At 38.6% G+C, this 24384-nt stretch overlaps 2 protein-coding genes and 1 pseudogene across 4 annotated transcripts; 1 reads left to right on the forward strand and 2 right to left on the reverse strand.

The window, feature by feature from the left end:
- Positions 1-6956: 6956 nt before the first annotated feature.
- On the reverse strand, positions 6957-14311 carry LOC120011169 (annotated as a pseudogene).
- A 1326-nt stretch (positions 14312-15637) lies between these two features.
- LOC120011578 (uncharacterized protein ycf45) lies at positions 15638-20914 on the reverse strand. 3 transcript variants are annotated; one of them, XM_038862726.1, is made up of 9 exons: positions 20600-20914; positions 20242-20304; positions 19922-19999; positions 19456-19676; positions 18846-18918; positions 18452-18736; positions 17558-17701; positions 17224-17274; positions 15638-15993 (listed from the first exon to the last, which is right to left on the reverse strand). In XM_038862726.1, exons 1-9 carry the CDS (start codon positions 20810-20812, stop codon positions 15922-15924), a joined length of 1200 nt encoding a protein of 399 aa, XP_038718654.1. In that variant the 5' UTR covers positions 20813-20914; the 3' UTR covers positions 15638-15921. The 3 variants fall into 3 exon arrangements, with proteins under 3 accessions (XP_038718654.1, XP_038718653.1, XP_038718655.1); XM_038862725.1 differs by having other exon boundaries at positions 18846-18954; XM_038862727.1 differs by having other exon boundaries at positions 15760-16000; positions 18846-18954.
- A 2658-nt stretch (positions 20915-23572) lies between these two features.
- LOC120010603 lies at positions 23573-24374 on the forward strand. Its single transcript, XM_038861384.1, has 2 exons — positions 23573-23742; positions 24005-24374. The coding sequence occupies exons 1-2, from the start codon at positions 23613-23615 to the stop codon at positions 24304-24306; spliced, it is 432 nt and encodes a 143-aa protein (XP_038717312.1). The 5' UTR covers positions 23573-23612; the 3' UTR covers positions 24307-24374.
- The last annotated feature ends 10 nt before the right edge of the window (positions 24375-24384 follow it).

The raw sequence follows: 24384 nt of genomic DNA on the forward strand, positions 1-24384 counted from the left end.
AATCATCGGACTAAAAGGATTACATCGAAAAGGGTTAGGAACAAAGGTAATGATAATATTACAAGATAGAGGATTTTCTGACCCAGAAAGATCTATAATTGCCACAATGGAAATAGATATGAATAATTGTATTGGACTAGTTTATCACTCACCAAATTTCCCAATACAAGTGGCAGACTTGAAAAGAATACAAATATCATTTTTATCAAAAGGATATGAAACATTCAATCCAACACAATCAAATTTAATGGCATTTGTAGGGTTCATTGGAAAATTATCAGATTCAAACGACACACAGTATAAACTAAGTATTCAAGGAATAGTTGATGGTATAGCATCACAAGGTATAAAAATGATATTCCCAATGGAAATCTCAAGTGAAGTCCTGGCGGGAAAAGAATGGGATGTAACTCCTGTTTTTAACCCAATCCAAAATATAAAAATACCCCAAACTCAAAAAATGTATAAATCAATAGGAGGACGTATATCTTTTAAATTTGAGGATTATAAAGATGAAGCATCCTCTTCTTCCAATACAGAGGAAGTAAATGAAGAACCTGTAAATGGAAGAAGGTAAAATCATATTTCCTAAGGAACTAAAATTGACATATGAAGACATGCTTCTAGCAGAACAAGAAGCAATAGACAAAGGAATAATCATGGAAAACGATGGATTTATACAAGATAATGAAGGAAATATATATCTTAGAAGAAACATAATAGAAAGTGAAAACTTATCATCTGTATTAGAAGATAATGATGCTCCATTAGAAAGCCAAGTTAATTCTCCAGAAATATTAATTAATTTAATGGAAACGGGAGAAAGTTCGACTACTAACCAAAAATGGTTACCATATTCTACACCCCATGATGAAGGATATCCTACACGCATTAAAATATCTGATTATAAAGATAAGGATAAAATTGGTTATACGACAAAAAATAAAAATACCAGAGAAATAATAGATCACTCTAAACTTATCGATGGAGGTAAAATACTGAACATTGCTGCACATGATATCCAAAATTGGAAAACAGTTATTGAAACATGGTCAGCACTTGTAATCAGAGAACAAAATGAAAAATATGGAACTGAACAAACAGGAATACATATGTATAGCTATTTAGAAGGTTTCCTAGGAGAATCTGCAAGAGGAGCCTGGGAACAGTTTAAGGCTAATCATATAGTAGCATATAAAAGATTAGTAGATTTAGGACCAAACCCTTACAATTTTACTAATACAATATATGCAATATTATTAGGGGAAGAACATCCTGGAGTAGGAGGAACAGAAACCCAAATTAAGGCTTTAAGAGAATTAGAAAGGATACAATTAACAGATTGGATATATGTTAAGAAATTCCTGCCTGATTTCTGCTACTTAGCCAGTATTGCAGGATGTTTTTATGATGAGAATATTGGAATGAAAATGTTTGATAAATTACCAGACCCCTTTGGAAAAATAATCACCCAAAGATATTTAGAAAAGAAAGATACTGTTAGGGCAGAACTAAATAATGTTTTCTTTAAAGCACGATTTATAATGGATTGTCTAGTTGAAAAATGCTTCGACATATACATTACAAGCCAAATAAAAGGGGACTATGGATTTTGTAAAAAACTGTATTTACCCCAAGGGTATGGAAATAAGGAAAGAACTTATAAAAAGAAATATAGAAAACAAGATAAACCATATAAAAAGAAAAAATATTATCTATCTAAAAGTAGAGCCAAGAATCCATTTTTATCAAAAGACAAACATGTAAGGAAATTTAACAAAGACAGAAATTATAGAAACAAGTTAAGCTGTTTTGTTTGCGGAAAACAGGATCACTTGGTAAAGGAATGTCCTAAAAGATATAATGCCAACACTATGGAAGCCGTCCTTATAGAATGTGTAAATGAAGACCTGTTAAAAGTTGATGAATATGTAAGTGAGAACGAATCGATTTATAGCATAAAAGAAATAATAACAAATGAACCTGAAGATTCTTCGGATGAAGAAACTACAGGAGAATTAGTTGACCACATTTGCACTATGACTACACCAAAGTTTCTAGAAAGAAACTACTACACCCAAATATTTGATCACCCATACCTAAGCACCGAAGCACTAAATGCCTTTAGGTAAATGTTTAGCGTGCCAATGGGTAAATCAGAAAGGCAGTAATGACCACCCATGCATAGGATGTAATTTGTGTCCCTCATTAAACCTAAGATATCAATGTGAAAATTGCTTGGTGGAAACTTGCAAATTCTGTTTAGAAGCAAGCGGGGTTGAATTAGTTGAAACTCCCTCGATAGGTAAAAAGAATGAACGGGAACAAATTCTAGAACTAAGAGTAATAAGCCTTGAAAATAGAATGGAAGAATTACAAAGACAAATAGAATTATTAAGGATGTATATAGAACAAAATAATAACAAACAGACAGAAACTATAACATTACTTACTAATAAGAATAAAGAAAAACTAGAGTTGTTTGAAGGAGCAGAAATAAGTATGATCTCCCCGACATTAGATTACTCTACTAGAATAACAAAAATCCAAATACCTTGCCTAATAAAAATTAAAAATTGGGAACTCAAAGTAATCGCCCTTATAGATAGCGGCTGTTCAAACACTATAATATCCTCTGAACTAATCCCAATTGAATATCACAATCCTATTCCAGAAGAAAAACAATGTACTGCAGAATCAATGACTGGAGATGTATATACATATACAAAAAAGCTTGCACCATACAAAATAGGATTTTATGATGAAAATACCAATATAGAATATTTAAAACCTACAACAGATATAAATTTAAGACCCCTAAACCTAAAAACTACAAGATTTATATTAGGATTAGACTTCCTACTTAATTATGCATATGGATGTACTTTAACTAGGAAAAATATAAATTTTATATTAACTCCATCACATCCATTTATAGAAACGAAAACTTTAATGAAATTAGGAGAAAAACAAGAAATTAAAGAAGAAAATGATAACAATTGCCAATGTAAAATAAAAGGTTCATGTAAAACATTCATAAAACCAAATTTATTAATAAGTATGATTGAAACAGGAATTTTAGAGTTAGATGATATTATTTCAAAAGCGGAAAAGCAAGGAATATTTGGAGACAATCCCCAAGCACATTGGGATAAAAACAAACTAGAATGTAAATTAATATTAAAGAACCCCAATTTTAGAATAATAAATAAGAAAATTGAAGCAACCAATGACAATAAGAAAGAATTTGAAGTACATATTAATGACTTGTTAAAATTACAAGTAATCAGAAAATCTGATTCCCCACACAGGAGCCCAACATTTATAGTCAATAAACACTCTGAACAGGTAAGAGGAAAAACCAGGATGGTAATTGACTATAGAAGACTAAATGATAATACCATAGATGATGGATATGATATTCCTGATAAAACAGAGCTAATAAACTCAATACAAGGTAGTAAAATATTCAGTAAATTTGACTGTAAAAGTGGTTTCTGGCAAATACGAATGGAAAAAGAATCAATACCATGGACTGCATTTACATGCCCTTTAGGACATTATGAATGGTTAGTCATGCCATTTGGTTTAAAAAATGCTCCAAGTATTTTCCAACGCAAAATGGATGATATATTCAAAACCCATAAGGAATATGTATGTGTATATATAGATGATATACTAGTACATAGTAGGAACAAACAAGAACATACGGGACATCTGAAAAAGATTCTGCTGGAATTTATTAAACATGGATTGGTAATCTCAACCTCAAAAGCGGAATTCTTTAAACAAAATATTTCCTTTTTAGGGGTTGAAATAGGAGAAGGAAAAATCAAACTTCAAACCCATATTACTCAAAAGGTAATAGACACAAAAGAAATTAAAACCACTAAAGAATTACAGAAATTCTTAGGCTTATTAAATTACGCAAGACCATTTATCCAAGACTTAGTTAAACTAACTGGGCCCTTATATTCAAAATTATCTAAAACTGGCAGAAAAGATTTCAGCCCAGAAGATAATAAACTAATCCAACAAATTAAAGAAAGGGTGAAAGAATTACCTTTATTAACATTACCCCTTGATTCTGACTATTTAATAGTCGAAACTGATGGTAGTGAATCAGGATGGGGAGCTATATTATATTGTAAGCCCCATAAATACTCCCTAAAACAAAATGAACAGATTAGTAGATATGCTAGTGGTACCTTCAAAGAACTAAATGTAACCTCTAGTATTGATCAGGAACTGTTGGCAGTAATATATGCCCTAAATTCATTTAGATTATTTCTAATAGACAAAAAAGAAATAACGGTAAGAACTGATTGTGAAGCAATTGTTAAATATTACAATAAAAGGAATGATAAACGAATAAGCCAGAGGAGGTGGCTAAATTTCCAAGATAAACTTATTAATCAAAATTATAAGGTTATTTTTGAACATATAAAAGGATCAGATAATGCAGCTGCAGATTATCTTTCAAGAATCTTACATGAATCAGGTATAAGCAAAAATAACAAATGGTCTAACACTTTGATGGCATATCTATAAATATATAAAGCTACAACATACCCCACATTGTTGTGGAGAGGATTGTCTGAGCTCGAGGAATCTATTATTAATGGATTACCCATATATACTACAAAAAGATACAAGAACACACCATGAAAGTGGTGGCTATTATTGTAATCATATCCCTTATTACTAATAAGAGGATTTTAACTAACAATATGATATTATCTTATACATTATAAAACAGGAAATGGCATTCAGACCCTCCTCGTCTTCAGGAAAACCTGCTCGCAGACCAAGCCCTGGCTCACCTTTATATACTCCTGCACAGCTACCAGCCTCGGCATTCATGATATTTAAACATAATCACCAGGTGACTGCAGACCAGCAATGGTTTCTTGACCACCTGTGGACTGAGAGGGACAATAAAGTAAAAGCTGTTACCCTCCAGAATCTAGCATCTTATTTTGCTCACTGCTCTTCTGTAATGAGCCAAGTTGAGCAATATCAAGGAATGGCTGCTGCACTCGGTGAACAGCTCTCTCTCCGACCTGTATATAACAATACCCAGTTAATACAACAGCTTCATGATGCTGAAGAGAAAATCCAAAAATTGACACTGGAAAATGAAGCATATAGGCAAAAAGATGATGCAGCCAAAGAAGTAATAATAGAAGCTAAGGCGTTTCTACAAACTGCTAAAGAACAGTATGTGGAGATTCCGCCACAAATTCCCAGCCATATCAAATTCAACCTCTTCTCCCAGATAATGGCTGATGAGTTAGCTGACTTAATATGTATACAGCAGAATTTCCGGAACATGGCACAAAATAATGATACTCTTCCGGGACTTGTACTAGCACGATATTATATTACAAAAGGAACCCAACACATGGCGGCTAACCATGATGTTCTTCCTCACTGCACATGCCATAAGGGCATGGACTTTTTCTCAGCATCTATTGACCTCCGGATCTGGGAAGATGTGCATATAGTAGGAGGCATACTAATGTCTTTGGACCAACTTCTTAAAGCTGGCATGGTACATAGACTGATTGTACAGGACAGTCATGACTGTGCTCTACTAAAACCATACTGGCGGCTCCATAAGATTCTCATAAGGTGCCTCCGCATGGGACATGCTGCTAATGGAATGATCAATCTGGAATTACGCCCGGTTATGCCCAGTTATGTTACTGGTTGGTATCCAGAAGAAACTAAAACAGAAATCATTATCAGTTGCCGGATTAATGCATATCCTGTCCAAGATCTGCTTCCCCCAATAGACCGGTTCATTGATGAAGATATTGTGGAGTCTTTAACCAAGATGAGGTCCCTGCAATATATTAAACAGCTTGAAGACCCTGTTGGTAACAAACAGACTGTAAAGCTTCTAGCTGAAGAGAGGAATATGAGAATATTTATTGAAACTAATATTCCATCCTTTGCTATACCATGGCTCAACCACCTGGATGCTGCCAAAGAATATACACACCATCTTCGAGGATTCTCCATCGCTGACTACATCCATAAAGAAGGTGCGCATCAGCATAGTACGAGTGTAGAGGTTCGGAAAACGGTCTATGGACACCGAACTTCCACTGCAATAATACTCCAAGCTTTGAATACCCTCTCTGCAACATCGACTTAGGTTTTTCAACCCTAAAACCTAAACCCTAAACCCTAAACCCTAAAAACCCTAAACCCTAAACCCTAAACCCTAAACCCTAAACCCTAAACCCTAAACCCTAACCCGAAACCCGAAACCCGAAACCCGAAACCCGAAACCCGAAACCCGAAACCCGAAACCCGAAACCCGAAACCCGAAACCCGAAACCCGAAACCCCAAACCCGAAACCCCAAACCCGAAACCCGAAACCCAAACCCAAACCCCAAACCCCAAACCCCAAACCCCAAACCCCAAACACCAAACACCAAACCCCAAACCCCAAACCCCAAACCCGAAACCCCAAACCCGAAACCCCGAACCCGAAACCCCGAACCCGAAACCCGAAACCCGAAACCCGAAACCCGAAACCCGAAACCGAAACCCGAAACCCTAAAACCCTAAAACCCTAAACCCTAAAACCTAAAACCCTAAATCCTAAAAACCCTAAACCCTAAAACCCTAAACCCTAAAACCGTAAACAACCCTAAACCCTAAAACCCTAAACCCTAAACCCTAAACCCTAAAACCCTAAACCCTAAACCCTAAAGCCTAAATCAAGGGTTCGAGATGCGGAGGCGTTGATGCCAGGCGAACAAAAACCTGCATCAACAGTAATCTTAACAGGACATAAAACCAACCACTCACAATTAACAATTAATATATTGTTTCTTAAAAACAGGACATAAAAACCAACCACTCACAATTAACAGGACATAAAAACATTATGCATATATGCTCACAATTAATATATTGTTTCTTGTACTTCCAAAGCAGCATCCTTCCAGGTGGGTTCACAAGTTAGGTTGTATTTTTTTTTCGTTTACACAATTAGATTGTTTAGCTCCCAGCTATAAGACCCACCGAGGACATTGGAGGAATGCCTTGCTGAAAGCAAAAAATACTGTTGGGATCAATCATCGCCTTCACTCGAACCAACCTGTCATAGTTGTTCAAGAAGTATCTCTCCCCAAGCCCTAGCAATCTCCACTGCATCCTCAGATGGGATACTAGTGTTTATTAACTGCATCACTCCAAGATCAAAGTCCATGTAATTAATGTATGCTACCCGTGGACCCTTTGAAACAAAGGGTGTCATGGAGTAATAAAATCCTCTTATCCAATCCACGTACTCATTATTCATGTTATTATCTTCCTCGTGCCACTCCACCAGGTATTGGACTGCGAATAGGTTGCCTTCTCTATGAGGGAAAGCAATGGAGTCGCTGCTAATTCTGTGCATGAATCCTCCATAAGGATCCAATATCACATACCCTTTACGCTCCTTCTCAAGTATCTCTAAGGCAGCCATTATTCCTGTGAAAGATATTGGAATCTTGACGTAGTCTGACTTCGCCTTGAAGTAGTTTTTGTCATGCGAATAACGATTCTTCAAATCGAGTACAGAGCTTCCATTCCCGAGTCCTCCAAAGAACAAAATTGACTCTATCCAACTCATTTCTTCGTATTCTTCTGCAAAAATACGCAGTTCTGGGAAAACCTGATTTACAATGGGCACTGCTTCCTTTCGAGGACCTAAATAAAACCCTTTGAAGGTAGCTGCTATTCCAATTTCTTTGGCTTCTGGTAGACCAGCACCCACAAAGCATGACAATTGACAAGTAGAAATTATCTTGCAATTTGGGTGCAACCTGCTGCCATTTGTTTACCAAACTGGATACATAGCGTTTTGAGCCTGGCCTAGAAATGATGAAGCCAGTTACGGTTTCTGGCACTCTCAGCAATTGGATCTTCCAGGCATAAACGATGCCCCAGAGACCTCCCCCACCCCCTCTGATTGCCCAAAACACATCTTCTCCCATGGCTTTCCTGTCTAGTAACCTTCCATTTGCATCAACAAGAAGTGCATCGACAACATTATCAGCTGCAAGTCCATATTTCCTTGACAATAAGCCAAAGCCACCTCCGCCAATGTGCCCACCAACACCAACAGTTGGACATGACCCAGCCGAGAACCCATGTATGCCACTTGCCTCTGCTATTGCAGAGTAGGTCTCACCAAGTGTAGCACCACCTTCAACCCATGCCATTTCCGTCTCCAAATCTACTGAAACACTGTTCAAAGTCATCATGTCGATGATAGCAAAAGGAGCCCCATCACTGCCTACAAATGAAGTCCCTTCATAGCTGTGTCCACCGCTCCTTACCCTAATCTCTAACAATGCTTTCGTACAACAAAGTACACTATTCAACAGCTGCTCCACACTCTCTGGCTGGTGCAGCTCCCGTAGGCGCTGGGTTCTTCGCCTAGTTGCCAGTAACTTCAGATCACTCGTAAACAAGCCAGCTTTGAATCACTACATGGCAGTGCCCTCTGGCTTTTGCTAGATTACTATGATCAAATATTACAAGGAAATAACAACTGAAATCTATTCTACTTCGTCTCTGTAGAGACTAGTTCATACAACTTTCTGATCTCCCTTTTGGGCTACAAGGACCAAACTTAAATACCATAAAAAAGTAGACATAAGCCACAACGGCTATAACCAAGGACAAAATAGAGACATCACATAAAAGCTTTTTACTTCAGGACAAAAGAGAATGATTGACTAGATCATGTGATACTTGGTTGGGGTTTGTCCACGTCTCCAACATCAAGACTTGGCCTGGAGCTGCCTGCATCAACTCCCTCGGCCTGTAGAGAACTCGACTCCGTCGAGTGTAATCGAAGGTACTGACTAAGAAGCTCGGGGTAAAAGTGGTGAAGGTGGTTCTCTGAAAGCCACACTCCATCAGAAATAGGCCTGTTGTGCATCAAAACTAAGTAACGCCAATAGCCGCCACGACGATTAGTGACAAATTCACGATTCATAATCACATAGGGAGTGTCCATGTGAGAAGGGAAAGATTCAGGTTGGGGAAGGACTGCCGAAGGTAAGTCGGTAAGGGGTGTGAGGGTAGAGGAGCAAGTGGATGGAAGGGGGTTGTCTTCGTGGCAGGCCGTGAGATCAGACACATTAAAAATTGGACTGAAACGTAACTCCGGAGGTAAGTCAATGAGGTAAGCATTAGTGCCCAACCGTTTGAGAACGGTGAAAGGACCGGCACGACGCGAATGGAGTTTATGGATGGACCCGGGAGGAAAACGAGCAGGATTGATACGAATAAAGACCTGGTCCCCCGATTGAAACTCAACAAGACGACGATGGGAATTGGCAGCAAGACTATAAGCGGCATTACTAATAGACAAACGACGAGTAACCTCCGCATGGATCTGGTGGATATGATCAGCAAGCTCTAGAGCTTCTCCACTGGGGCGGTGAAACGAGGGTAATGGCAAAAGGTCAATAGGGGTCCGCGGCTTCACCCCGGCGACAATTTCGAAGGGAGAACTGCCGGTGGAACGATTGACAGAATTGTTGAAGACGAACTCAGCTTGAGGCAGAATAAGGTCCCACGAAGCAACATGGTCCACAACCAGACAGCGGAGGAGATTGCCGACACTCCTATTAGTGACTTCCGTTTGGCCGTCGGTTTGTGGGTGGAAAGCACTTGAAAATTGCAGCTTGGTGCCCAGCTTGATCCACAAAGTCTTCCAAAAGTAGGACATAAACTTCACATCCCGGTCGGTGGTGATAGACTTTGGCAACCCATGGAGACGAACCACTTCCTTGAAGAAATGAGAGGCAACATGAGAAGCATCGAAGGTGCGAGCACAGGGGAGGAAGTGGGCCATCTTGGAAAAACGATCAACAACCACCAATATAGAGTCATGGTGGCGCACAGTGCGGGGCAGCCCCAAAATGAAATCCATACAGATATCGTCCCACGGTTGAAGAGGGATAGGAAGCGGGGTGTAGAGACCACTGTTGGATTTGGTGCCCTTTTGCAGCTGACAGACGCGGCAGCGCTGAACAAGGCGGGACACATCGCGTCGCAGCTGCGGCCAAAAGAAACGGTCAGCCACAAGAGTCAAAGTCTTGTCGCGGCCCAGATGGCCGGCTAACCCGCCTGCATGGAGCTCGGTAATTGCGAATTCTCGGAGCGAGCCACGTGGGAGACAGAGTCGATTATTCTTGAACAAATACCCGTCCTGCAAAACAAAAGAGGAAGTAGGTGTGTCCTTGGCCACAACGTTAGTGAGCTCTGTCCAAATAGAACCAAAATCCGGATCCATGGCATATTGCTCACGAATGAGTTCAAACCCAGTAGACGAAACAGAGAAAGTGGTCAAAAGATGAACGCGCCTACTTAGGGCATCGGCGACCTTATTTTCTACACCGGATTTGTGTTTGAGCACAAACGAAAACTGTTGAATAAAATCAACCCAACGAGCCTGTTTGGGGCTCAAGGTGCGTTGCGAGTTGATGTATTTTAATGAATCGTGATCAGTGAATAAAATGAATTCCTTGTGTAGAAGATAAGGCCTCCAATGTCGAAGAGCCTGAACTAAAGCATAAAATTCGAGTTCATACGTGGAGTACCGTTTACGCGTGTCCGATAGCTTTTCACTGTAGAATGCCACAGGATGTCCTTCTTGACTAAGGACTCCGCCAATGCCAGCGTTAGATGCGTCACATGCGACCTCGAAAGGCTTGGTAAAGTCCACCAAGCGAAGAACTGGAGGAGAAGTCAGCTTGGCTTTGATAACATCAAAAGCGCGCATTGCAGCTGGGGTCCATGTGAATGTCTTGCCCCGAAGGCAGTCAGTGATAGGCGCTGTGATGGCGCTAAAATCACGGATGAAACGGCGATAAAAGGAGGCAAGTCCATGGAAGCTCCGTGCTTCAGTAAAGGTGGTAGGAGTTGGCCACGAAGAGACGGCCTTGGTCTTTTCTGGGTCTACTTCCAGCCCGTCCTGAGAGATAATAAAACCAAGGAAGTCAATCCGATGTTGCAAGAATGAGCATTTCTTTATGTGAATAAAGAAAGAGTGAGAGCGAAGAGTATCAAACACCAATCTGAGATGGCAGAGGTGCTCCTTCTCACTACAGCTGTAAATCAACAAATCATCAAAATAAACAACCAGGAATTTGCCTAAAAAAGGTTTAAAAGTTTGAGTCATGATACGCATAAAAGTACTGGGCGCGTTGGTTAACCCAAACGGCATGACCGTCCATTCAAACAAACCATCCCTCGTCCGGAAGGCCGTCTTCCACTCATCACCTGGTTTGATGCGGATTTGGTGGTAGCCACTGCGGAGGTCCATTTTGGAGAACACCGAAGCACCCGAAAGTTGATCAAGGAGGTCGTCCAAATGAGGAATGGGGAAGCGATACTTGACGGTGATGCGATTAATTGCCCGGCTGTCCACACAGAATCGCCACGAGCCATCACGTTTAGGGATCAATAAGGTGGGCACTGCACAAGGGGAGAGGCTCTCCCTGATGAACCCTTTGGTTAACAGTTGTTGAATCTGCCGTTGCATCTCAGCATGCTCACTGGGTGTCAACCGATAGGCTGGCAAGTTGGGTAGGGAAGACCCAGGGATGAGATCAATAACATGTTGCACCTCGCGTAACGGAGGCAGGCTATTTGGCAGATCCTCAGGCATGAGATCATGAAATTCAGACAACAAGCTTTGTAAAGGTTCAGAGTAAGCCGAAGGTGTCACTGGAGGGGAGATGTGCGCCGGTTTGGCAAAAAGAAGAAATAATGCCGGTGTGTCGGACGGGACCTTAGAGAGACGAGACAATGTCAAGATCTTTGCATCTTCGGTGGTTGTGGCTGGGGAGCGTGGTATGGGCCGCAGAGGAGTCAACGTTATTCGTCGTCCCTTGAAGATAAATGAGTAAGAATTGTGGAACCCATCATATTGGGCCATTCGATCATATAACCACGGTCGGCCCAAGAGAAGCTGGCACACTGTCATCGGGAGGATATCACACCAAACCTCATCAACATATGTGGGCCCCAGAGAAAAACGGACTCGACAGCGGGATTCTATAGGTTTAGTGGTTGCGTCCACCCAACTGATGTGGTAAGGTCGAGGGTGAGGTTCCTTAGTGAAACCCAGTTTGTCCACAACCCCGCTAGCTATGGCATTCAGACCACTACCGTTGTCAATGACAGTATCGATGGACTTGGACCCGACCTCTAGGCGAGTATGGAAAATAGACGTCCGAAGCCAAGACTCCTGGTCTAAGGCTGACGGTTCCCCCATGAGAATAGGTTGGATCATACAACTAGGCAAGAGCGAGGCTCCCAAAGTTTCCTCCCCGTTGGTGGTGGCCTCCTCTTCCACAGTTGGCTCGGAGGCGGAATCGACAAGAGACTCAGGAGAAGCAGCATCACCTTCGCAAATCAGACCCAGCTTTGTGTTCTTACTGGGACAAACCACGGAATAGTGACCTTTACCACCACAAGTGAAACAATTCCCCGTATTGGAGTCACTGAATCGTCGACGACTCTCGGTAGGGCCAGGAGACCGAGCTAATGCGGACTGTCCTGGAAAAGAAGTAGAAGCAGAGTGGTTAGTTTGAAAACCAGAAGTGACAGTGTTACCTCGCCCTGTGGGATTGGGGGTTGACGACGCCGTGAGCCAAGGTCGCTTTTGGTGGGACAGGTGTGCTTCCATCCGAAGGGCAGCTTGGAAAGCGGCATCCACAGAGGTCAAGGAGAGTGATAAAAGTTCATATTGAAGTTCCTCTCGCAAACCAGCAATGTAACGAGCGATGGCCTGTCGTTCGGGCTCCACAATTTGGCTACGAATAGTGAGCTCCTGCCAACGAGCAGTATATAGGGTGACTGACGTGGTGGCCTGCTTACAACCCCAAAGTTCTCGCAACAGTGCATCCGCGTAATCCGCAGGCATATATTTCTCTTTCAAACGAAATTTCATTTCTGTCCATTCAGTGAGGGGTGGACGACCTAACCGGTAAGCTTGTTCCTCAATCGTGAGCCACCAAATACGGGCACTGCCCTTTAGCTTCATAGTAGCGTAATCAACTTTGCATTCGTTGGGCATTTTGTACCAGCGAAAGTAATCTTCAACAGAGATTAACCAGTCATGAAAGGTTGTGGGATTAAGATCCCCCCAAAATTCTGGTACATCTGTACGTACGAGGCGTTTAACATCATCTATTGGGTCGGAGCGTCGTGGTGGATAGTTGGAGTCGGTGTGACCCATGGGTCGAGAACCACTTCGTTGAGGAGGTGGGGTCCGATCATCTGTTTGGAACTGGTGGCTGCCACTAGCCGCAGAGGCAACCTCAGGTGCTTTGGAAGGGTTGCTATGGTCATGAGACGGTAGTACCTGGTGACAAACCAAGTCGAGCCGCTGTGAGACGGTCTGAATAGAGGTATCAAGTCTCTGCGAAACGGTCTGGATTGATGTTTGAAAATGGTCTCCGAGGGCCTGGATTTGTTGACTGAGCTCAAGGATGGCTTCATCACGAGTAGAAGAAGGTGGAGCTGCCATGTTTGGAACTAGATAATTTCGTCCACTCCGGGTGCACATGGACAGACGCACCGTCACGGAGGAACCTGGGCTTCGATACCACTCTGGTGCAGCTCCCGTAGGCGCTGGGTTCTTCGCCTAGTTGCCAGTAACTTCAGATCACTCGTAAACAAGCCAGCTTTGAATCACTACATGGCAGTGCCCTCTGGCTTTTGCTAGATTACTATGATCAAATATTACAAGGAAATAACAACTGAAATCTATTCTACTTCGTCTCTGTAGAGACTAGTTCATACAACTTTCTGATCTCCCTTTTGGGCTACAAGGACCAAACTTAAATGCCATAAAAAAGTAGACATAAGCCACAACGGCTATAACCAAGGACAAAATAGAGACATCACATAAAAGCTTTTTACTTCAGGACAAAAGAGAATGATTGACTAGATCATGTGATACTTGGTTGGGGTTTGTCCACGTCTCCAACATCAAGACTTGGCCTGGAGCTGCCTGCATCACTGGCACTATAATGGCTTTTGGTTTAGGCACTATTGGATCGACAAAACGAAGATTCTGGATGGAAAAGTTAAGAAGCATGTAATAAGCTCTGGACTCATTTTCTGCAGTAGGAAATGTAGTGAAGTTCTTTACATTACGAAGAGTTAAACAAGTTACAAGATGAAATTTGGTCTGTGGGTGCATGCAGAGAAGCAGCAACTACGAACATCAACAGGAGTAGGAATGACATTAATGTTTCTGAGAACGAAGTAAACCATGGTTGGGCTTGCTCTATTGGTGACTTAAGATGGAGAAGCAGAGCTAGAAATGAAATTTATGGGCAAAGTAGAGAATCATCGGCTACCTTGAAGACAAAGATATGGATAAAATTTGTGACCGACCATTAGTTAATAAATATTTCAAGTTTAGCATAAGTGAAACTTCATATTTAAATGGCGGCCTCATATTGCTGGTTGAAAGTGAGAAAAAAAAAAATAATCCCAGAACAGGTTCCATTAGATCAAAGAAGTAGGGTTGAAAGAGCAAGCGATTTTCAACTTAAAAGCTGACTTCATAACACACAATAACATGATATTATTTATTTTTTTAGGGAAAGAAATAGATGGGGTGGCGGCCCGGTTGGCTAGCGCGTAGATCTCATAGCAACAAGAACATGATATTTAGAAATACCGATCAAGCATAGAGATATAAATGTCCAGCCAAACATTAAAATCCAAGGCCTGCCAAAAAGTTGGGTCAGTGTTTTTATCTAGCATTGACGTATGCATGGAGGTTTGTTGTTTTGTGAGTTATTAATTTCTTAAAGTTCCATGGGGGTTCTGTGTGTCGAGCAAGAGAAGGGGCACGACGCCTATATTTTAGGCATAGCCGGTCCCCTTCTTTAGCCGATGTTTGAGATGAGTATTATTTTTTTTGTAAATTTTCCATGCTTACACGTCCATTAATAAAATTGGATTCATAAAGTGTTTTAAGAGTCTAGAAGCGGACAAAAAATACGGGTCTGTTTGATATCACTTTTGTTTCTTATTTTTTGTTTTAGATTTCAAAAAATAGAAAATAAAAACAAAAAATATTGTTTGTTTATATTTTCTGTTTTGGTTTTTATGAAAACCAAAAACAAGTTTTCAAAATTTTTGAAAACAAGAAAAAAAGGTTTGAAAACAGAACTAATTACACTTATTATAGATTGCACTTTCTTTAAGATTTCAAATTACAAATTGCATAAAGATATGAAGACAATTATCAAATATACTATGAGTTAGTGTTTTATTTTTTTTTTTTTTCTTTCTGCGGATGTTTTCAATGGTAAACACAACAAAAGCTGCAGTTATAAAAAATATAGTAATGTGGATATATTTCATTAGTATGAAAATAAAAGCATAAACACACTTTTTTTTCCGTTTTATACTTTCAGTTTTTGTTTTTTGTTTTTAGTTTTAAATGTTCAACCAAACACGTTTCAATTTTATGATTACATTTTATGTTTTATGTTTATGTCTTTTATTTTTGTTTTCAAAATTTTTGGAAGTAATACCAAACATAACCTACATTTTCTTAATTCTACTTGAACCAAAACACAAGTATCCCCTCAAACTATGTTTCTTGATAAATCCAATGCAAATATTCTTACTAGTGGCTATTAGTGCCTTAAATAAATCATTAACATTGTATGGAAAACACTGATGAAATTTATAAGAACAGAAGGTAAAAAGACCGCTAAAATTGACAACTAATCAATCATTACGAAAAACGTGATGAAATTTATAACAGAAGGTAAAAACAGCTAATTTTGACCAGTAAAGCCTCTAATTCTGTCACATCAAGTCACTAGAGTCTACTAATCAAACTAAGAAAACTGAGTCCTGAATTAGATGTTGTTCCCATCATACGTCTTCCACCTTTCTATTACTAACTTGAACAGATCATCCCTCTTCCTCACCTGCAAACTCCAGAGTCCAGAATTCCAGTGGTCACATGGCTTAAAAGCACAACAATCCAATGACAAAAAACTGAAGGCCAACCAATATCTGTTGTGAGTCATTTTCGGATTAAGATAGAATTTATATTGACATATCATGTCCACATATCCATCTCTCGGGACTTAAATAAGATTGGGTATAACAGCTTTTCGTTTTTCCCAGGAATTTCCAAGATATTTCGCTAAGCTATCACTTCAAAGTTCAAACAGTTTGATGCCTACATACACCAAGCCATCACAACAAAACTAGCGGCAGAACCCTTAGCTCTGAGTATAAGGTCAAAGTTTCGAAACTTTATCATCACAATGATAATAAGCTATCATAATTCATAACAGCATGAAAATTTGCCAACATCAACATATCATATCTCCACATACGCTTCAAACATTTGAACGAGTTACTAGAGTAATCTGTGGGAATGATAAAGATAAGATGATGATTACGTAGGGTGGGCACATTTTAGGATGGATGCAAGGGAAAGAGCACACCTTTTGCGACTGACAGATGGAGATTGATATTTGCCCAAGAAACACTTAAAAATAATCAACAAAAAATCAAAAATATATTTCTCTACTAATCTCATTCCGCTTCCAATAAAAGTACATCTGCAAACCAATTCATATAATCTTAATTTGGCCCAAATACTAAGTGATGCAGCGAAAAATGATGGACAACAATAAATAATGGCAAAATAGGATTTAAATGAAGACATTAGAAGAAGGGACGATAGAATCGACTCAAAGGAGTCTCAAGGGTTAAAACCCACAGAACAATCTATAAGGAAAATTGCTTCAACAAAAAGAGATAGCTGAGATGAGACGTAAGATTGAAGAATTATTGCGGATTGTACAAGCTATTCAGTACTGGAGATGTGCAGAAGCCGTATGGAGATATCTGAAGGCAACTGAAATTTTCTGTTGGGTTTAAACCCTAGACTCCATTCAGTCGATTCTATCGTCCCTTCTTCTAATCTATACTTTAAATTTTTATATTGCTATTCCTTATTGTTGTCAACATTTTTCGCTGGATCACTAAGAAAGAATGACATTGACAAAGGGATCAGACGAGCATTTGTTCCAATATGGAACATTATGATCAAAGGATAAAAGAAAAGATTACGATCCTAATCCCAAATACTCATTTGATCAGATTTCCTTGATATCAGATTATATAACTATAGAGTGGATTACCTCTACGAATGGTCTTCTGCCGCGCAGCAGCATATCTACACTCTTCTCTGTCTGCATTTACCAGAAAGAAAATATATGAGATTTAGTATCTAAGAACTTCAAATTATAAAATAAAATAAGAAAAAAATAACTGTTATGCATGATGACATGCATAAAGTGATTGAAAATAAATTTTTTTCCTAGTATATATTTCATATTTTGCCAGACAGGGAAAAAGTATCTCACTAGTCCCAAAGATGAGGGATTTTGAGTAATCACAAAGACATACCTAATAAACCCTTGCAATTTGACATAAAGAAGCATTTTTCCACATCATGACTAATGAAAAACATACCTGATGTGTAACCCAACAGTGCCTCTCTCTCATCTCGATCAAGAAATAGAACGTTGGGGAAGCTTTTCTTTCAAGTATGCTTTTCTGAGTTCTCCTAGACCGGGCTTCCTCATCTCCTAAAGTAACAGTTTCTACTCCCCCAATCTGGAAACAATAAGAACAATGGTGCCAAATATTTAATTAGAAATTCTTGCATGGAAGTTATGTAAGAACTAGAAAGTTCACAAAGAGATTCCTTCTTCATCAAATTCACATCAAGCAACTGAAAATCGCTCTGCAGATCAATTGGTGTCAAATTGACAGTAACAATTTTTCGCTTCTTTTTTGTGACACTGCTCCATTTCTGCCTAAATGTCAGTGCAACAACCCCAGCAGATAAAAATATGTTACTGATAAGAGATTGGTAATTTTTTTCCCAACATTTACATTGAGTTTGAACCAGCTTAAATATGTTTTGCCAACTGTCTTTGCATAATGCTCAACTCCAGGACCGAAATGAAAACTTATTTGAGCATTGGATGGAAGGCTTGCTGCAATCTGACGACTATATGGTAATCTTTAAGCCACTGACATGGGATGCTTTATTGCTGTGGATGAATTAACTGCGGAACTGTAAGTACCATTCTTGAGATAATCTGCACCGACTGTAAGTGCATCTACACTTAAAGCTGAGTTGTAGTGCTGCAAGTGATATGGGTTTAAGATATTTGTGTATAGTACCAACCCCGAAGTCAACAACGAAAACAAAACAAAATCCCCTTTTTGTTTTTCTATTCCGATATGCACAAGGCGTATATAAACTTTTCCACCTATCCAAGACTTAAGCTATTCAAACACTCGAAGAAAGCATATGTAACAGATTTCAAATTCTCTTATATGTTGATTAAAACAAACCAGGTCAGAGAGAGCAGGATTCTTTATTATATTGTCAAGCCGCTCCCCGTGTGCTGTCCCAATTAGCATAATGCCTCTCTCGGCAATTGAACGACAAGCAAGAGCCTCAGCTTCTGTTCCAATCTCATCAACAATGATCACCTCAGGCATGTGATTCTCTACTGCTTCAATCATGATTCTATGTTGCAATGATGGTTCTGGAACCTGCATTCTCCGGGCACCTCCAATCGCTGCATGTGGAATATTCCCATCTCCTCCTATTTCATTGCTTGTATCGACAATAACCTATATCATTTGTTCACGTATGAGAACACGTTTCAAACTCAGAAACGGTACCAAAAAGGCACTCAATTGTGAAAGAAGAATTTTACTGGTGTTAAAGAAATGAGCGCACCACTCTTTTGTTGAATTCGTCTGACAATACACGAGCAATCTGCCGCATAACAGTCGTCTTGCCAACCCCAGGCCTTAAACGATTAAAAGAAATTTTCACGAGAATGAACCTGTTTGAACACAAAATACATAGTTTTTTTTGGTCCAATGTTGTGATATGCAAAGGGGCATAACAATTCCAATTCCATAATCCCACCCTGTAAAGAGCTAGAGTTTGATCCCAATATCTCATCAGTACACAAGGAGACCAGTTTACATAGGTTAAAGGGTGCTTGCTGGAAATTCTACATGGGTTAACATATTTTTCCAAAATCAAATGAAGGTATTAGGAAAAACAACCAGCAGCATTCAGACTCTTCCTTTTGACACTTCATAACGTCAATCTCCAATTGTAAGCATGACACAGTAAACATAGATGATAGAACTGATGAAAATCAATTTACAATACAAGTAGTAGACTAATATAAAAAAATTCAGAAATACATAACTCGCAAAGGATTAATCAATTGCTAAATGATCCTTTGGCACAAAATTACCCCATCTTTAGGCTGTCAAACATGATTAAAAACTACGGAGCATCCTAATTTTATATCATCAAATGGGGTGCTTACCTTCCAACAAACAAAATGCTCTTCCCAAAATGAAGAAGATCATTAACCATATCAATTTGACCACTCACTGCCCGACCTACTCGGAAAGTCAAACCAATAATTGCCCCTTTCCGACTCCTAATAGCAGATATTCTGTGCATGGTACCCTCAATGCCAGCTCTATTGTCCTCTCCAAATTCTCCAATAGCATTTTGCACATATTCCAACTCTTCCAGTGACACCTGGCTAATAAATATCTCAAATAGGCGACTAGAATTTTCTAACATGTCTTACCTTTAAAAGGTTCATAAATTTATTTAATATTAAAAAAATAATTAATTGACATAGACAAGTAATATATGATAAAGTAGCTGGCATGCCCGCTATCTGCTGGACAAAAGATCAGTTCTGTCATCTATCTCTGCAAATGGAATGATAAAATTAAATGACTTTCTTTCTTGGTACTAAAATGGAAATATGGAATTACCTCTCTACTCCTTAGATTCTGCCCACCAAGTTCACCTAGATAGTGTGCTTTCGGAAGACGACCTAAGTCCAGTATAACCTATTGACATAGCATCACAGTGCATAATTATTCAGTTGATCAGTTCTACAGGGTGCCGAGAGCATTTTGTCACAGTGAGGCATGCTATGCAGAATCCTAGGGTAAAAAGAGTGAAATGCAGATGCTTTACTCCACCGTAAGAGAGGAGCTTTTAATAAAGTTGGAGGTGTCGTCTTTAGATTTGAAGAAGAATGGAAATTAAGTATTAGACAACATAAAGCAATACTATAAAAGAGTTTCACCTCTACGAGCTGAGCCCTCTTTGGATCATTCCAAAGATTCCCACGCAGATCACACGGAAGAATCTGCCACGATGAAGAAGCATTCAGTACTTTTAATCCATACTTATTTTCATGGTGAGAGTTTCACCAAATCAATCCCAGGCTCCTTTTTCAAGTACTGATGACCGATAAGATCCTTACCAAATAAACAAGTTTGGGCACAACATATTCAAAACGTGTATCAAACAATAAACTAAAGCAATAAAAAAAAAACACGTTTCAAAACATTAGAATCAACTGAGACCAGATGAGCAAACAAGCAGGAAGAACTAACACAGAAGATCCGGTTAAAGTAGAGTAATTGAAAGTAGAAAATTACCTCCAATAAGGAATCGAGATCGTCCTCAACAACTATGTGGCAACCGTCTGATGACACCGGCGGCAGAGACAGACATACACCATCATTCCAGCGGCGCCAAATTAAGAGATTATGTTTCGATTTCGCGGAGAAATTGAATTTAAGGTGATTTAATTTTAAGAGAAAAGGACAAGTGGGCGAGAAGTTTGAAGAACATAGTCCACCAACGTTCATGTCTGCCCCAACGAACAGAGGGGGTGAACTCCGAGTGGCTGTGTCTTGCGCTCTTGCCGTAGTTTGGGATGGGGAAAAAAAAAACCAATTATAGCACTAGCCGCAGCCGCAGACTGCTCCGTTTAAAATCCGAAAAGGTTTTGGGTTTTGCTGTGTACTTAAGAGCATCCACAGTGATGCTTCAAATATTAAGCACTTCAAAATTATTCTCTCTCCTCCTTTATCTTACGTGGCACAATTTAATTGGATGATTAAATCTCACAATATACACTATTCATCAACACTTCATACATTCCAACACTTCATACTCACTTTCTCTATTTTCTCTCTCTTCCTTTTTATCATCTCTTTCTTCCTTTTCATATCTCTCTCTTCCTTTTCATCTTCTCTTTCTTCCTTTTTATCATCTCTCTTCCTTTTCATCACCTCTTTCTTCCTTTTTATCATCTCTCTTCACTATTCATCAACTATATACATACTCCAACTCTCAAGTATCATTTTTCCACAACTAAATTTTCAAGCGTCATTTTTCACCCATTGTGTGCATGTAGCGCTATACTTATCAAAAAAGTAGCATTTCAAGTACTTAAAATACACTCCATTATATCCATTGTGAACATCTAGCACTTAACTTATCAAGAAAGTATCATATCAAGTACTTCAAAATCATCCCATTGTGGATGCTCTGATGTTTTAAATATTGTGGCAAATTACGTGTATGAATATTATGCATTTAAGTTGTAACGGCGTCAGATAAATAGTAAAATAAATAACACAAAATTTATAATATTGATTAAAATATTTAAATTAATTTAATAAAAATAAGATGTCGTTTGCTTGGAGTCGAATAAGAGAAGGTATCGCGACAATGAAAACCTGGATGAGCGGAGCCTGACCAAAAGGTCACTTCTCAGTTTAAAATCAAGGTTATAAAAGGTATAAGCAAACACGTGTTTGATTTTCTACAGTAGATGTAGGCCTAAACCAGGGCGTGTTTGGTAAGAGTTTTTAAAATAGTTTTCTGTTTTTAAAATTCGTGTTTGGGTGTGTGTTTTTATAAATTATTTTGTAAAATTAAAAACCAATGGTTTTAAAAAATTAAAACTAGTATTTGATATTTTGTAAAATTCTTGACTCTTTTCTCTTTCCTCTTTCTTTATGCAGAACCCTCTGTCAAATGAATTTTATTTTTAGTTTTATTTCTTAAATTTCTTTTCAAAATCTAAATTTCAAATCAGTTTTGAGAAACAAAAAAACAAAAGCATTTTCAAACACACACGCTGTTATCAATTTTCATTCTATCGGGATTAAAAAAAGATTAAAAAAACATTGCATTGTGTTCCCAATTTTCAATATGGTGGGATTGCAAAAAAAAATGAAAAAAAAATAAAATCTATTGTGATAATTTTGATAAAGCTTCTAAACTCATGTTTCATATTTCACATTAAATCAAACTTACATTATATTTCAATTGCTATCATATTAGTATACCAGTTCGTTACTTGAGATGAGTCCAACTTTTTGTTTTGTATTTCTCCATAAATAGAGAGTTTGTCCAAATTTGTTTTCTATTTTTCTATAAATACAGTCTATTATAAATACAATGCAGTAGACTAAACCATGTCTTTATTTCTTGTGTTCTCCCTACTTTATTATGGATCATGACTCCAAAAAGTAACCTCAAAATATCCTCATTTAATATAGAGTATTGGATGTGAAGTGAAACTCATATGTGTGTTTTTAATCAATGACTATTTTAATGTTACATAGATTTAGGGGACTTTTTGGGATCAAATTTTGAGATCTCTAGCATTATTCATTTATTATTTAGTTATGTTTTCTATCAGATTTGAACATGCATGTGAATTTATAAAAAATTCAGCATCTCTCCCAGATGCATATCTATCTATCTATCTATCTATTATTTATTGGTAAAAATATACATTTGGTCCCTCAATTATATCATTAATTTCATTTTTGTCTTTAAATTTTTTTCTCTTAAAATCGTTCCTCCACTATTAAAGATATCTCATTCATCCCTCAAATGATTTCGACATCAAAAAAATTATACGTGACATTCCAATTGACGTAAATTTTACATATATCATCTCACTTGACTTAAATTTTACACTTGTCATTTCACAAAACTCTCAAAATACCTAATTCTTCAAAATTCTCAAACTATTTTATTATATAGTCTAAGCATTAAAAGTGATAGACATTAATAGTTTAAGGATAATGTCGTTCACGTTTATTAAAGTTTGTCAATTAATATTACTCCGATATGTTAAATAGATATAATGTTCAATTTTTTCAACTACTCTCTCCCTCAAAGGATGAAATATATACTTTTCATAATTGAAGAATGAAATTAAGAACAAAAAAATTTAAAGACGAAAGTTAAACTAGGGATATAATTGAGGGAATAAATATTATATATTTTGTCATTATCTATCTATCTATTACTTCTATTGTCTATCTATTATCTATCACATCTAATCTAATCTAATCTAATCTAATCCTATTACTCTAAAGTTGGTGCTTTTGGGGCCTTTTCCCGGCGAGTTCCATGGTCTTTTTGCTATTCGCGCGTCTGTGGATTGGCAATGTCGCTCTCCTGCCGTTGGATCTTCATTTTGAGCCTCCGTCTTCACCGTCCGAATGAGCTCCTGTAGCTGAGATTGGGCGAGTTGTTCATTTTCCTTCAATGCATTAATTTCGGCCGTTTGATCGCCTTTTTCGGCTTTCATCTTTGCCGTCAGAATGCGATTGCCTTTCTAATCTTCCTTCCATTAGATGCATGTATCTGCCACGTCAATTTTGGCGGATGTATTCAATGCTAGCAGCTTTCATCAACCCCCAGTCTACAACTCGAAATCCATCTTTTGTTGTTGCATTCCCTGCTAGCAGCTTGCAACGTTCGAAGAGAGGTATTTCCTCCCACTATTTCAGTTTGGTCGGTTTGTGTGGTTGTGTTATTTTATCTGGGGTCTGTTATGACTTTACCTGATGTTTATTATGCCGCTGCTTGGGTTTCAAATTGCGGGGGATGCACACTGGATTTGGGCGGTGGATAAAAAATTGGATCCTTAACCTTCAATAGCTGGTTTTTCGTTTCATGGATATTTTGATTTGTTCCTTAATTCCATTGGGTTTTTGGTTTCAATCTCTTCGTGTTATGTTTCATTGTAGTTGGTCAGAGCTGCACCTTTCGGGGGAATGAACTACGCAGTGAGGGAAGATTGAAAGAGGACTCAAACAAATATTTGCTTCTAAGTCCAGTTCTCAATTCGATTTCTGTCTTCAAGAATAAGGTGCAAATCGTCTTCGTTGTCGCCCTTTTGTATACGTCGATTTGCTCCCGCGTCTTCTCATCTCGACCGTTGAAGCTGGTGCATGTATCCACGCAGCAATTTATGTCCATCACTCACCTCTGTATATTTTCGTTCTTTACTTTTCTCTCTCTTTGGTTGACTTTTGTTGCTGTTGTGTAGACCCTGGTGATTGGGATCTGTCCCTGAAGATTTGTCTTCGATGTTTCTTTTGCTCTTATTCTTCACTCTTTGACAGGT

The sequence above is a fragment of the Tripterygium wilfordii genome, chromosome 12 (assembly GCF_013401445.1).
Source record: "Tripterygium wilfordii isolate XIE 37 chromosome 12, ASM1340144v1, whole genome shotgun sequence".
In the NCBI taxonomy this organism is placed as follows: domain Eukaryota; kingdom Viridiplantae; phylum Streptophyta; class Magnoliopsida; order Celastrales; family Celastraceae; genus Tripterygium; species Tripterygium wilfordii.